We start from the raw sequence: 16,246 nt of genomic DNA, 5'->3' as shown, positions 1-16,246 counted from the left end.
TATTGTGTTTATTACGAAGTGCATACTATATTTTGAGTTAATGTAATGTTATTTTATAGAAAACTGGCTTACCACCCGCGGTTACACATAAATATTATAATTAGAAATTATACTCAACTCTTCATTAACTGAACTACTTAGCACTGTGTAAATACTAAATATTCAAACCGATGTAAGTAACTTCCATATTTTTAGACGCCCTTATTAATTTTACAGCAATTTGCAAACGGTGATTGTTGTCTTAATATTAAAAATTCAGATTTCAAGCTCGAAGAAATACGAGGGCAAAGCGAAGTTTCAAGTAAATTAAACTGTTTAAAGTTATATTTCTGCATCCATTTGAGAGATAAAAGTACTGACTGGAGCGAGACGCTGAGACGTAGCCTTTCACACATTTCCATATCAAAGAAAAACCTCGTTTCGGATCGTCTCAAAGTGAATTAATAATGGATCTTTGGCGTTAAAATGTTTCATATTTCGTGAGAATCTCGACGCGTAGGATCTTCGATAATTTCTTTATAAGCAAAAGAATTTGCGACGCGACCTCGACTTGATTCGATTTGGCAGAATTGGATAGGTATTAGGAACTGCAAACTCCGTCATACTCGTAAAACTACGACGTATTATTACTATTTGATACAATATGTGCCAGCCTTAATTGGTATTATTTCAATTAAAAAAAAACAAGATTCAGCAACTAAACACTATTTACCTACGTAAAAAAAAAATATTTTCTTATATTTTTATGTAAGAGTCAGTTAAAAGTTTTTTTTATAAATTTAATGTTACAGACAAGCCATTACAATTTAGTAATAGTAGAGATACATTTTATTTCAATGAAATGAAACGCGAAATTGGATTTAGCGACCGAAACGAAAGCTTTTATGAAAATTTTATATTAAATAATAAAGTGGATTACAGACCGCTGGCGGAGCTGCTTTCTCTCTGCACATTTATAATATCAGGCCTTTGAGTAGCTCTATACTTGTTTATCGATTTACTCTACCTGTATCACATTAAGTTATTAAAAATTTATTTTATAATTTGAACTGAATAAATACAAAGGTATTTTCCAGTCAACCCTCTGATGTTAAATTTTAATATTATACAACCTGTTGGTTGCGATCTCGACGTCTCACAATCTAGCTTTACATTATTTATCTAATGGCGGTAATAAATTCATTAAAATGCTCCAATGTAAGCTTGAAAAAGGTTAGTTTCAATGAATAGTGCGTGTTTATTTTTTATATTAAGCGGGAGACAATTATTTTTATTTATTTTATAATTTAAAAATTTTCATACATTCGGGTTTGTGTTCTAATATTCTGTAGTACCTAACCAATAAACGCTTAAACAGCTAGCCTGTATAAATAAAATGGTAGTGATGATTAAAAATTAAAAATGAAACAACAAATTGCTACTAATAATGTTGACTTAGCTAGGTCGAGCGGTTATTAATTCAATTATCTTCAGGAAAATGTATACGAACCCCGCTTTAATTTATATCAACCACAACAATTATAATTGAGTTGTGGTACGTTATTAATATATATCTATACACGTATTAGATTTAAATTATATTATCACTGGGATTGACCAGATTTGTATGCTGAAGCTGAAGCCGTGAAAACGGATAAATTATTAGAATATTTAGCTAAAGTAATTTCTTTAACTCTCAGGCTCTGCTTACAGTTTCATGACCTTTCGCTATTTTTTAAACAAGCCAATTAAATAAAGCTGATCATTTCACACTTCATATGGTCAAGATTTTATGGTAAATACCTACACTGGAATTGAAAAACTAAATAAAAGATCATTTAATATTAAAACATAAGATATTTTACTTAAGGTTTATTAAACATAAGATGTTTATTTTATAAGCATGTACTCCTTTTTCACAATCGATTATGAAAAAACCGAATAGTTCCTCTTTCTGTCGTTACAATGTATCGTGCACTATGAAACCCTTTTATACAACCAAAGAAAATTATGCAAATGGCGGTTAACAGCGGCAAATGTTTAAATTCACAGTTCTGTTAACAAAAGAAAGACGTGGTACAAGCTCCCCTCCCTCTCCCAAGGGAGCCCTGAGCCTCAGTCGGTTTCCCATAACCAGGTTCAAAGGAATAGTTGTCGTTTGCTAAACCCTCGTCACAGTTACATAGGTAGTCGATTTGAAACGTCAAATAGACCTTCATCAATTTGGATGTTGGTATATTTTGATTGATTACATTTTGTTTGAGGTGATTTGCAGTTAGCACATTACAAGGAGAAAAACTCTATTTTGCGGTCATAAAACTAACATCAACCTGCAATAAGGTAATAATACCTACTTCTTAACATAATATTTCAAAAATAACAATTTAAAAAGCTCATTTAAATATTATGTATTATTTCATATTACCTACGTAGTTTTTATTGTTAAGAGAAGAAGAAGTTGACATGTGTATTGTATATTTCAGTAGATAATTTAAGCTGCCTCTTAGAACATAGACCGTACAATTAATGTGTAAATATAAAGTTTCCTGCTTAAAATTTACCTTTCTCCATGTTATTTTGCATCTCTACAACAGTTCGAATTACCTCACACAGGATTATCGGTATCTGCTAACATATATGAGTCCTATCTGCCGTAACTAAGTTAGTAACACACAATAGTGCAGTTAGCATAACTAGCTTAGTCGCGTCGCATGCCAGCCATGCCATGTCCAGCTTGTCAGATTTCATAGGATTTTCTACTGATTTCTACTACGATTGCCATTTGCGTGACAATGTTTTTATCATAAGAATGAATCAAGGTATGAATTAATGCTGCCCAATGGATAGTGATAAATCTCATCGTTGAGCTTTTAATAAAAAAATAACAAGGAACATAAAGCGTTGTAACAGGTGGAGGCAATCACGATATTGTAGAGTATAATGCATAGAAGATGGGCACACGAGCAACTCGTGGGCGACAGCGGAGTCTCGCCGGCTTTGTGTGCTCCATCTCAATTAGCACTTAGTTGAGGAGCTGAAAGGTCAGGTGTGACATCTACTTTATAACTTTGTAAATTGTAAATAAGTCATGTAGTTTTAATGCGTTTGCTAATTTTATACTGTTCAGGATAATTGAACGAGTGCAGGATATAATATTATAGGTAATCTAATAGTTTGTGATATTGTGTGTATTTATTCATATGAAAGATAATAGTATGAAAGATAATAAATACATAAATTCTATAGAATAACTAATAAGAGAAAAGTTTAAATTTTCAGAAGAAATGGTCAGAGACTTAGGTCAGAGACCAGAAAGAGAAAAGAAAGAAGAAGAAAGAAAGAAATAGAAATGGTCAGAGACGTAGTGCTAATCATCAATGTATTTAATTGTACTGACCAAAATAGGATTTCCATTTTATCATGCTTAAATATTGCACGCCTCATAAGCGAAGCGTTGAGGTGGGTACCTACTACTGTCACTTCGCGCAAAACATCTGATTTTTCAAACTTAAAATGTCTTTATGTATCATACATTGCACTTGTAAGATAATACATACACACACATATTAAGAAAAAACACTATTTTTAACATTCATGATATTTTTGATGTCATTTTGGTTATTTAAACTAGTTAAAAAACAGTTTAAAAAAGTTCTGTCTTGGACGTCCGTGTGTCTGTATGTGCGGAGGATTTTCTTGTTAACACGATAGCGACCGAAATACTTTACTAATCGAGTCTTTTTTTTTCTCTTACGCTTGAGTATGCTCAGGAATAGAACCCTTTCATTTTTCAGGGTCTGATTCGATGTGGTTTAATTGTTATTAAATAAACAAAAAAAAATAACGACTGTTCTCCATAATTTTAGTATATCTATATATTATATTCTTTATGTTATTTTAATTTTTTTTTTTATATTTATAGTGTACCTACTCCAAATTCACCATTATAAACTGGATTCCTTATACTATAAGCCAAGGTTTAAAAAAATAAGTTGGTAGTCAGTCCCTTAAACCTGCGCAGTTTCACATCTAGGTGGGGCCACAAGAAAAATAGCTCAATTATTACGGTACCGCTTTCTTTACTTTTCCAACTGTTTTATTTTATTTCTTTTTTATATTTATAGTGTACTCTTTATAAATAATCAATTTTATTGTAAAGGATGAGATTATGAGGCGTGCACTTTTGGATTTTCCAAACTATTATTAATTGCTGCAGCGTTTTACGCGAATAATGCGTTATGAATATTTGTGTGGAAAAAAGGAAAATAAGACAACAACAATTCTAAGCAAAACTTTATTAACAACTTACAAACTAAATCTAAGATTCACATAAATAATATATTTACAAGTCAATAAATTAACAATCCTAAGTACACTGTCTATAACATCGTAGCATTCCCATATGCACACGCATTGTGTGTATCGTCCTCTAGCAGGAAGTCTACGACCCGCTCCCCGATGGCGAGCGCCACGGCGGCCGTGCTGGCGGCGGGCAGGCGCGGCAGAACGGACGCGTCGGCCACGCGCAGGCGCCGCACGCCGCGCACCCGCAGCCGCGCGTCCAGCACGCCGCCCAGCGACACCGTGCCCCCCGCGTGGTACACCGAGTACGTCATGTGCCGCGCGTAGCACGCCCAGTAACCTTCCTCCTCTCCGTCCGGACAACCCGCCAGCTTGTATTTAAACAGCGACGCGTTTTGTGCCCTGTACTCCGGTGTCTGCGTCAGGTCCTCCAGGATCCTGATAGCTCGCACTATCTCCTGCACGTCGCGGTCGTCGTGCAAGTAGTTGGGGCTGATCACCGGCGCGTCGTACACGTCGGCGCTCGCCAGCTCTATCCAGCCGCGGGAGTAGGGCTGCAGCACGGGCAACGTGACCACGATGAAGCCGCTCTTGTCGTTCTCCACCACCATCTGGTCCGCGACCTCGGGCACGTGTCCGATCACTCGGTCGTATATCGGCTTCGCGAGTCTGGCGAAACCGCGCTCCAAGTACGCGTGGATGTACTGCGACGTCGGCACGTCACACTCCGGCCGGTCGTGTAGCAGCCGCTTCAATTTAAAGTCGTAGCATTTTGTATTCACGAACGTGGTTATATCTGTGAGCCCCGAAGTCGACAGCGGGCCGCGTCGCGCCAGGAGCCATTCTAATCCCTCTATTACTTTTGAGCCCACGGCTAAAACATTTGATTTTGTCGGTTGATCGTTTACTTTCATATATACTAAAGGCGCAAAATGATCGGACATATCTCTACCGACGGGCAGATCGGCTTTGACTGGAATGTTATGCTTTCGCAAATGCTCTGCTGGGCCGATCCCGGACAGTAATAATAAATGAGTCGAACCGATCGTTCCTGCGCTGAGAATGACTTCCTTTTTCGCGTACATCCGATATATTTCATTATTGCGAATGACTATAACACCTTTCGCCGTGTTCCTCTCGTCGATAATAATCTTCAAACATTTTGTGTTTTTAAGGAGGCGTAAGTTTTTCCTGACGCCGGGAATATTGAGATAAGATTCGGCCGTGTTGACGCGCTCACCGTTCGCAGTGAAAGCTAGAACTTTAGATACACCGATTTGTGATGCCCCATTAATATCCGCGTTAAAAGGAATATTGAGAGCATTGAATCCTTTAATGATCCTTTTCTGCCACGGATTGTTAACGTCCTGGAAGTATCCGATAGGAACGACTCCAGACGTGTTATGATACGGGCGCGATGACGCAGGCAATTTGTGGAGGTCTCGTAGCCCTTCGTATCTCAGGAAATACGGCTTGATGTCGTCCCAGGTCCAGCCGGGCAGGTCGTATTCGTAGTTGTGTGGGCTACCGCGGGTGTACATCATGAGGTTGATGGCTGTGGAGCCCCCGAGCACGCGGCCGCGTGCGAAGCGGCACGCCGCGCCGCGCGACGCCAGGCACGACACGTTGTTGGGCCGCGTGCCGTACGCGTAGTCGTAGCTGCTGCCGATCAGAGCACCCCCCGAGCCAGGCACCTGGGGAGACGAAATGTGGTAATGAATATCTACTTAAATTCATGTGACAATATCTATCAGTCAGTTAGTTAGGTAAAGTTTGAAACAACAACGAAATCTGTTCCTAAAAAAAGTAACCATATAAGGGTAGGGATAAGAAAACTGTATTTAAAAATAATCGAGTTACCCACGTTAAAATACGGGTTAAATCGAATCCAGGCGTTCTGAACAATAAAAATTACATTATTATTAAAATTAAATTTTATTATTCTCGGTAATTGCCACTTAAGTAATTGGACACAATACATTGTAAAAGCACGTACTTTGGTAATAATTCCCGGGTCTCCGCCAGCCTCTATCAGCAGCACGCTGTGGCCGGCCAGCGCGAGCCTCGCCGCCGCAGCGCCACCCGCCGCGCCCGCGCCTACCACTATGTACTCGTATTCTTCCCTATCTGGAAATAGACAGGCAATTCATTTTATGTACTCCTACCGATATAATTATTTGGCAAAGAGATAACGATTGCTGTAAAATCTTTTATTTGAAAGTTAAAATGTTACTTGGTAAAATAGGATAAGTACATTAATCCTGACACATGTAAGTCCTTTAAAATTAAGGGCCATATACGTAACATTTACCGATGGAACCTGTTTAAAACTGCGGAACAGTTAAAATAAATCTAGTACATTTCTGTGCTAAACGATGCTCTAACGTACCGTTAACTTTATCCTCAAGTAAGGAGCGAAGAATATCAGCAATGTTGTTCAGCTTTGATGTCTGTTCTGTGAAACACAGTAACGTCAGCATCGCCAAAGTTACTGCAAATACAAACACTACGTTTAAAATAACTTATTATTTTCTACATTTATTCTAAATGAAAATAGCATCCAAAGGAATTTTAAATCAATTCGTTATTTGAATAAAGTTATACCTGGGAAAAAAACCCAGTTTTAGAAATTTATGAAGCGAAAAGAAAAAAAAACAAGAACAAAAAGGAAAATTCTATTAAATTATGCATTTTTTGTTAGATTAGGTACTAATTAATCCAAAAATGGAATAACAACATAATGTATAATAATGAAATTACGTAGTTGGACTAAACAATTTAAGATGCTGATGGCGTCATAACTTATATATTACAGGCTGTGCTCCGCGGTTTTACCCCCAGTGCTCCGCTCCTGTTGGTCTTAGCGAGATGCCAGTTGTTCCCGAGATTAGCGTGTTCAAACAAACAAACTCTTCAGCTATATAATATTAGTAGATTATTAGCTAGGTATCGATTTTTTTATATCCGCAATTTTAGTATTATTTTAATTGTGTACATAGACTATAATAAATCCTATGTACTCTCTATTACATTCTGATGATACAGCAACACTTAATAATAATAATTTGTCAAAATCTGTCGAGCAGTTTCAGCTGTAGCACATACCTAAGAAATGAACATACAGACTTATGGTATCTAAGATAGTATCAGAGGATGTTTTTATAAATTATATAACATTGAAATCAACATAAAAAATAGATGACGGTTAGCATATTGTTCTAATTCCGGATCTTAGATATTAATATTTGTATAATTTTAGAAGAAATCTGTAGACAAACTATAGTCTATTGATAGAAATTTATGTAGGCTACAACTATGGCTACAACAGCCTATCTATCGGTTACGAAAGGTTTAATTATAAGGAACACATTTTAATATTCTAAAGTTATATGATAGGTGACAATCTTAGTTGTGGGCGGCTCTACGAATTTGGTTATAATTATTCATAACCCAGTTGTAATCGACAAAGACTCGATTTGAACTTCAAACTCCAACCAAAAGGTTCGACTTTGACTCATTCAATGTCGAACTAAGCAATTTATGTTAAGTTGCTTGAAACCTCGTAGCTCTTACATAGATATTTCCTAAGCTTTTTTTGTAACACACGATTTATGAACCGGTATAAGAAAAATGATAAAAACCCATACGATAGGATTAACACAAGAAACAGTATAGTAATGTAAAATTCATGAATACTTCTTAATCCGATGCTAGGTATATACGGAACTCTTAACATTAATCATTATTAATACGAAATAGACCTAAATCTACATCATTTGTACCGGTAATAGCTTTGAAACGTCTAAAATTTGAATTTTGAATTTTAACCAGCCTAGAAGGCATTTGGCTAACAGTAATTTGTAAATCCCACCAAAAACATAAATGTAAAAATTGGAGCCGAGTTCAATCGTTGACTTAATTTGCCAAAAAAAGAAATGAGATCTAAATGTGTGCCAAGTTCTGCAGACAGTCCAGAAATTTATTTACAAAGATGTATTAAGTTCTTAGGTTGACTGAAAACTCAATTGTTTTATTTTCCCTTAGAGAACAATGTTTATTCCAAAATATAACTTTTTTAATTTGAATAATATAATTATTTTCACAAAGCAAACAACTAATGACCTATTGAACCCCATAATTTGATGAGGCTAGTTTTTAGAACCTCACAAAATATAAACAGTATGTAAAACTAGCCTCATCAAATTATGGGGTTCAATAGGTCATTAGTTGTTTGCTTTGTGAAAATAATTATATTATTCAAATTAAAAAAGTTATATTTTGGAATAAACATTGTTCTCTAAGGGAAAATAAAACAATTGAGTTTTCAGTCAACCTAAGAACTTAATACATCTTTGTAAATAAATTTCTGGACTGTCTGCAGAACTTGGCACACATTTAGATCTCATATTTTCTTTTTTTGGCAAATTAAGTCAACGATTGAACTCGGCTCCAATTTTTACATTTATGTTTTTGGTGGGATATCATTACTTTTTGTACAGAAAAATACTCTGCAAATTTGATTTACTTTATAAATATAATACTTTTTATATACGATTTTTTTTCTTGCGGTTTCTCTGTATGGTTTGTTTAGTATTATTTTCTATATTTTCTTGTATGTTATGAATGTCAGCGCACATTGCCCCGTCATTATCTGCAATTTTTTAAACTCGTTTTCTGTTTAAAAGATTACATGATTTTCTAAACATCCAGCGTGAATTTGTACACACACTATTACCAAGATGCAAAGATCGTTGTAGAAGAATCGTCGCCTTACTCCATGACGTTACGGTATTGCCATGACGCGATCTTGAAATTTTACTCTAAACGCGCTTAAAGATGTTTCACTCATATTAATATTACGCAAATTAAATCATTTCGACCTTCGACGAAGCCTTCTTCCATTACACCATTTGCATGCTTGTATTGGCTAAACATGTTTGTGCTTTATTAATATAATTGTATCACCATTCACCATTGAATACCATGTTTAAAGTAAAATAAAGATTTTATTTATTTATTTATTTATTTACACTGAAATTAAAACTAAACTAAACACTCATATATAAAGAATAAATAAATGTGAATATGTAAAATTATATATTATTTTTAACTGTATGAGCAATATTTTTATTAGGTACAATGTTCTTTTATTTTACGTTTAATAACAGTTTTGAATAAAGAAATCATGCAATCGAAGTAATCCGCCCTAGCGATACTAGCGCGAGTGAGTGTGATGTCAGAGGCGCTTCGAATCTACAGATGTTTCGTCCTAAAATATGTAAACTTCAATAATCTATATCTAAGTCATTTATTGATGGATTTCAAAATTTCTTTCGGCCACTGATTAGTTTTGATCTATTTTTTAAGACTAGTAAGGTGAATATACTATTTTCTTTTTTTTTAAACTTTTCCATTTTTCCATACAAACAAAATTTATGTCATTGAAAAAAAAATTAAATACAAATAAATTCAGTATTTTCTGATTTTTTACTTTGTACACTCACTATTACCTAGTTGATTACAAAATTTGAACTTTCTAGGTCATCTGGAAGTGGGTTAGGTTTTGTATATGTCTATAAGTCAGTCAGTCTTAAAAATTGCGATTTTTGGATATTAATATCTACGCAACCGTTTAATCTGTATTTATGAAATTTACGGTTCTTGTTTATCTTGAGGTCCTCTTGATATGTACCAAATTTGGTTTATATAACTTAAATAGTTTTCGAGTTATAAGGGGGTGAAAAGTGGCTCGAAATGGTTCGTGTAAATATACACACGGCTGCTGCTCGCCAGTTCTCTTCGCTTGAACTCGGCTAGACACGCTGCCGCGTGTCTAGATAAAGCATCGGATAGAAATCTTCAGAGAATGTATACCTACAGTACCGTCAGCAAACATTGGGGCCAAATGACCACTGAATAGCGTCGTTTGCCCCCGGGCTGGGACATTGCATTCTGTCTCGGAATTACTACAATTCAGCTTTTGAGGTCGCTTTCCAATAATTTAAAACAGCTTAGAAAATATATTGCTTGTTTATCATGTTATAAGAATCTTTAGACTTTGGTAATGGACAACACTATAGAAACTCAATATTATTATATTACCTACCGTTCTTATAGAACTTATCTTAGAGATTTTTCATTACAATTTTTGCATAGATATTTAATATTTTTTCACTCTTTCAAATTACTCGTTGCTCTGTCAATGTGCAATGGGCTGAATCCATAGAATATTTTTCTAGCCAAAACTAACACAATATAAATTGGAGAATATAGCAAGGCAATATTGTCGTAAACAAGCTAACCACAGTGTTAGGGAGTCGTTACAACAGCGAGACAGTTCAGCTGAGCTAGCTGCTTAGTAGCAATAATTTGACTCATCACTTCAATAAAGATATTGCCGCTGTTTTTTCTCAAAATAAACTTTTCTCTATAATTGCGTAAATTCGTTTTTTGGTTCGCAATTCCCTTGTGGAATACGTTTTTAGGGTTCAAGTTCCAAGAAGAAAAAACGAGATAAATTTTGTTGTCCATCTGTCTGCCTGTCTTGACAGAAGTCAAGGCCCTTTTTCTCAGAAACGCGCCGAGGTATCGGGCTAAAATTTATATCAAACACTAATAGGTAATGAAAAAAATGAAACTTCTGAACTAACAAGCCAATTAAGTTGCAAATGTGGGACATTCACAAGGGAATCATAACCCACTGGATATTTGAACAAAACAATGTATTATATGCGTAGGTAAAAGAAAAAGGTTTGTATGGAGCTCCCACAGCACGGACCCGAATCGCACTTGGCCGGTTTTATGTACCTACATTCAGTACACTGATCGAATTTCCTTACGGACGTGTCTTGCCATTTCGCCCTTTTTTACTTATGTGATGTAGATCTCGCTTGAACATATAACTATTTATAATATTATATAATGTAAAACATCTTGTGCACTTACAAAATTTGAATTGTAGACTGTGTACGTGCATCTGAATAATTAGTTCCCACATGCATTTCATGAATATTATGTTCAAAAGCAGTCGTTATCGTTTTGTAGCGTTCTATAATATTATCATTTAAAATTTAAATTATATGAAAGCTTATCTAAGTTCGCTAGTTTGTATACATTTAAAGTGAAGCTGGACTCTGAATCCAATTTCCAGACAATATAATTATTTACGGTTACATTATATTATTACACCTTTGTCTATGTTTTGTTAAATATTGTAATGTAAGTAGTAGGTATAGGTTTTTCACTGTATTTGTCTGAGTGTTATATTATGTAAACTTCTTCTTTTTTACATTACGTTTTCTTCATTATAGGTAGTAAAAAGTTAGGTAAAATATTACACTTTATACATATGTAGTATGAAATTTTAACAGTCTATCAAAGAAATACTAGTTGCTGGTCGCTTATTCATTCGATATCATCATATCACATACAAAAGCCTCTGAGGCTTCCATCTCATCAAAATATAACGACAGCTTATCAAGATAGAAAAGTGTGTATTGTGTACATTATATAGGTAACTATTATTTATCCTTTAGAACCAGTAAATATTATATTATCTAAGTCTAAAAGACTTGTAATTCTGCCCACGTACACCCTATCCGATGTGAAATTTCAAACTACTTGCTCAGTGATACAACGCTGCGTCGTGGCTCTACTCGCTAATTACGAGTGAGGGGAGGAATACTAAACAATTATCAGCTAAACGAGATAATTTTTAAATGAAAGAAAGTTATTGTCTATTAAGTTTATTAATATAGGCAATACTTTGAGAAATTTAAGATATTTCAAACACTAGAACGTTGACCTTCGGATTAACACGTTCCCTGCGCCTTATATCAAAGAACTTCCAGCTGGTGCTTTGGAGACCTAAAAGATCTCGAAACTTACCAACCCTTTGGTGCGTTTGAGACCTAATCAGTCTCCTAAAGATACAGTTTTGAAAATAATTTATATCTTCCAGAAAACAATGTAAGTATAAGGTATACTATAAATATAATAATTAATAAAGTATATGGAAAAAGGAAGCGGGTTCGAGTCCCGCCTCGTGATCGAATTTTTTATATTCTTATATAAATTTATAATTATTTACGTAGTTATAATATAGAGTACAGCTATAGACACAGGCTTTCTGCCCGCTGTCTTGCCAGCGTCGTAAAGATTTATCAAATTATATGGCGTCGGTGGAGAAGAAAGCTTTATTCTTCTCCACCGACTCCACCACCAAAAAAAAGGTAAAAATCAGTGCAATCGTTTTTGAGTTTATTATGAACAGACAAACAGAGAGACGGGGCGGAGTACTTGGTTTTCTGATAATAATTTTAGTGACTAAGTAGGTATGCTAGAGAGCTTACCAAAAACTAGCAATTGAATCCGCTTGATAGCCAATATCTTCTGAAGCAGCCGAGCTGACCTCTCAACAATAACCTCATCAGGTAGCAAGTTGTCTGCTACTCGTCTAAAAAATTTAATAATAAGTATCTAAGTAGGTATATAAAATATAACGTGTTTGGCGGGATATACCCATTGAATGAACAAAATTAACTATCGTTATGAGTATATTTAACGTTACATTGCTATGAGATGCAGAATACCTAATGCTGACTCACTAAATTTACAAAAGAAACACATACTTAGAAGACATCTTAGGTATTTCAGATTTTCCAAACAATAACGCGTCAAAATTCCACTCTGTCAACTAACTCACTATATAATCAACTAACTAAAACTCAAGTAAACCGAAGCAGTGGCCACAACCAACTAAAGTGTAACATATTATATCCAACGATAATATAAGATGAGTTGAATAAATTAAAATACATATTCATGTTTAAGGTAATGAGCCGTATTGACGCTAATCTTCGCTCAGGATCTTCCGACTTTAATGCGGAAGTGTAAACAGTAAACACCACAGTCCACACCTCAAACAATAAGTTTTTTATCCGTCTATCAATATCACAAACGTTTAGCTTACTACGATTGAACAATTACAAAACAAGCATTACATTAATTTATCATTGTTTCGAAAAATAGATAATATTGGTTTGTTCAATTAGAGGATAAATGTGGTAAATATCAGGTTATTATCATTATTATCATTTACGGCACGTAAGGAAGCTCTCATCGATGTAGGTATATTTTTAGACACACCTTTTTGGTATTGTCGTGAATTAGCTAAAAGCATCCAGGATATGTCGCAGGGAAATGAAGATATCAGAGATTTATGAAATCCCACACCAAGAAGATGTCGTATAGATTTATTTATTTATTTATTTATTTATTTATTTGGTTAACCAACATTTGTTTACAATGATTCTTTGATATAATTATTATTACATAACATATAGTTCTTGCGATAAAGTAACAAACAATTAGAGGTTAACACAGCATGAGCCAATTATACAGAGCTATTTCTTAAGAGTACAATACAAAATTATTTTTACAAAGTTATTTTTATTATTAAAAGAATAATAATTTTTAATTAATAGATGATAGATGATGATGACAACAATTTAAGGTATCAATTTTTGTATATCCTTCACTATAGAACGGAGCTTGTTGGGTGTATGGAAGAAGATGTCGATTTTATCACTGTATTTATTGATTATTTTTGATAGTCTGGGTAGTGGGGAGTTGGCCCCGGAAACGGATTTGCGGAGTGGAGGAGCTAATGGGGTTATTTTAAAGCGGGGATATCTAGCCGGTACACGAATGTTGAATCTTGCTAGTAATTGGGGACAGTTAATTTTATTATTAAAAAGTTTAGATACGAAAAGTAGATCAATAATGTCTCTTCGATCTTCGAGCGAGTTCATGTTGAAGTAAGTCAGTCGGTCATTATATGAGTGTGGTTTTTTTCTTGGTGTTCCGCAATTATGTAGTAAATGCCATAAAAATCTCTTTTGGATGCGTTCGAGACGTAAAGTGTGTGTGGTAGGGTTGCCAGATCCTGGCTGATCATTTCCGGGACATTTGTGGGGCGCCGAACGGAATCAGAGTTTTGGTCTTTGGTCCAAGGCTAAACTAAGTAAGAATTACCACGAAGTTTTGGTTGATAAAAAAAAACGACGTGTGGCACTCGGGGACTGCCGTGGCCGCGGTAAAGCATGCTTCAAGCCACACCTCCAACCGTCGGAGTGGAGAGCGTGAGGTTTTTTCGTTACGGAATTTCTTGATTCGGTCCCCGCGCTCAAGGTCCGCGATAGAAGCTATGCAATAGCTTAAAAATACTTTTTTTAGAAAATAAAATTTTTATTTAATTAAGTACTTACATTCTTAAACTGTCAAAATAATAAAAAAAATTGTAATTCAACTTTTCGAAGTAACTTTTAAGGCCTAAATATGACAAATGAACTTTAAATAGAAACTGAGACATTTACTCTTTCAGTTAAGTATCTGTTTTAGTCAAATCCCGAAACACATAATTTCTTCGCAAAAGGACTGGTTTATCTTGCGTTTGGCAAAAGCCATCGGGCAATCCTCGAAATACATGTCTGAAGTATTTTTACTCGAACCTAGGAGCTCCTGACTTTTCAGTCGAACGTTGACCGCAAATTGTTCTGTTTTGGTTTGGTCAATTCTAGAAGCGACTGCAAAACATGTTAGTGAACTTAGCAGATCAATGTCCAGCAGATAAAAAAAATGTGAGTTCTTATCGCATGCAGTTGAGTTCTACAGTTGCTGATACTTTTTAGAAATAGTTCTGGCGTGTTTACCTTAAAAAACGACATTTGAAAAAATGATCTACTAACTTCCCGTAGCAGATCATTTTTAGCAGATCAAAAAAAAATGTGAGTTCTTATCGCATGCAGTTGAATTCTACAGTTGCTGATACTTTTTAGAAATAATTCTGACGTTATTACCTTAAAAAAACAACATTTGAAAAAATGATCTGCCAACTTCCCGTAGCAGTTCATTTTTAGCGAATCAAAAAAAAATGAGTCCTTGTCGCATACAGTTGAGTTCTACAGTTCCTGATACTTTTTAGAAATAGTTCTGGCGTTTTTACCTTAAACAACGACATTTTAAAAAAGGATCTGCCAACTTCCCTTAGCAGATAATTTTTTTGTTTAGTCTGCATGCGATAAGAACTCACATTTCTTTTGATCTGCTGGACATTGATCTGCTAAGTTCACTAACATCTGCAAAACTCGGTCAGTCGTCGATAATTTTTTTTCACAATGTTTGTCCTCAATAGACTCCTAAGCCACTAATTAACGGATTATAATAAAATTCGCACACCATGTGCAGTTCGATCCAACTTGAGAGATAGGATAGTTTAAATCTCAAATCGTTTTAGAGAAAGCGGGCGAAGCCGCGGGTGGTAAGCTAGTAAACAATAAAAATTAAAATCAATACCTCACCCTGTCAGAAAAATTATAATTTCTCCCAGGTTTGACGAAAATTGTTTAGTAAAAGGCCGAAATATTACATTTATTTGGGTTTTGACCAAGTCATTATGTCAGACCTGAGATTGTCCAGTCTAACCTACGAGTGCCCGAGCTTTCGGTGTATGTCTATAACATATCAATTAAACTTTGATAGAAAATCAACATCAGGTATTTTGTAAGATAAATAAAATACAGAACAAATATTGAGAACTTTATAACGATTACCTTCTAAAACTTAATCATCATTTCTTGGTAGATAATACTTAATCATCATTTATTATCTAATATAAAAAACTAATAGAGTGCGGATGGCGACTCGTCGAGCGAAGCGAGCCGCTCACGGCCCTCGCTCACCTAACGCAGCTGCAGCGCGAGAACGCTATGTTTGACTTTTGCAGCCGCAAAGCAGCAAAACTAGGTTTTTTTAATTCCGGGACAGCAAAGTAAAATTACTGGACACGGGACAGCACGCGAAATTCCGGGACAATCCCGGAAATCCCGGCCATCTGGCAACCCTAGTGTGTGGCGTAGTGTGGCCTCCAGACAGTAGAACAATATTCTAATACACTGCGCACGAG

At 35.2% G+C, this 16,246-nt stretch overlaps 1 protein-coding gene across 1 annotated transcript; it reads right to left on the bottom strand.

Moving 5' to 3' along the window:
- Window positions 1-4,358: 4,358 nt before the first annotated feature.
- On the bottom strand, window positions 4,359-6,262 carry LOC123696257 (glucose dehydrogenase [FAD, quinone]-like). The gene is made up of 2 exons (XM_045642327.1): window positions 6,197-6,262; window positions 4,359-5,975 (listed from the first exon to the last, which is right to left on the bottom strand). Exons 1-2 carry the CDS (start codon window positions 6,260-6,262, stop codon window positions 4,359-4,361), a joined length of 1,683 nt encoding a protein of 560 aa, XP_045498283.1.
- Window positions 6,263-16,246: the final 9,984 nt, after the last annotated feature.

Source organism: Colias croceus, chromosome 12 (assembly GCF_905220415.1).
Source record: "Colias croceus chromosome 12, ilColCroc2.1".
In the NCBI taxonomy this organism is placed as follows: domain Eukaryota; kingdom Metazoa; phylum Arthropoda; class Insecta; order Lepidoptera; family Pieridae; genus Colias; species Colias croceus.
The sequence above is the reverse complement of the archived record's forward strand: the minus strand, read 5'-3'. Positions and strand labels throughout refer to the sequence as shown.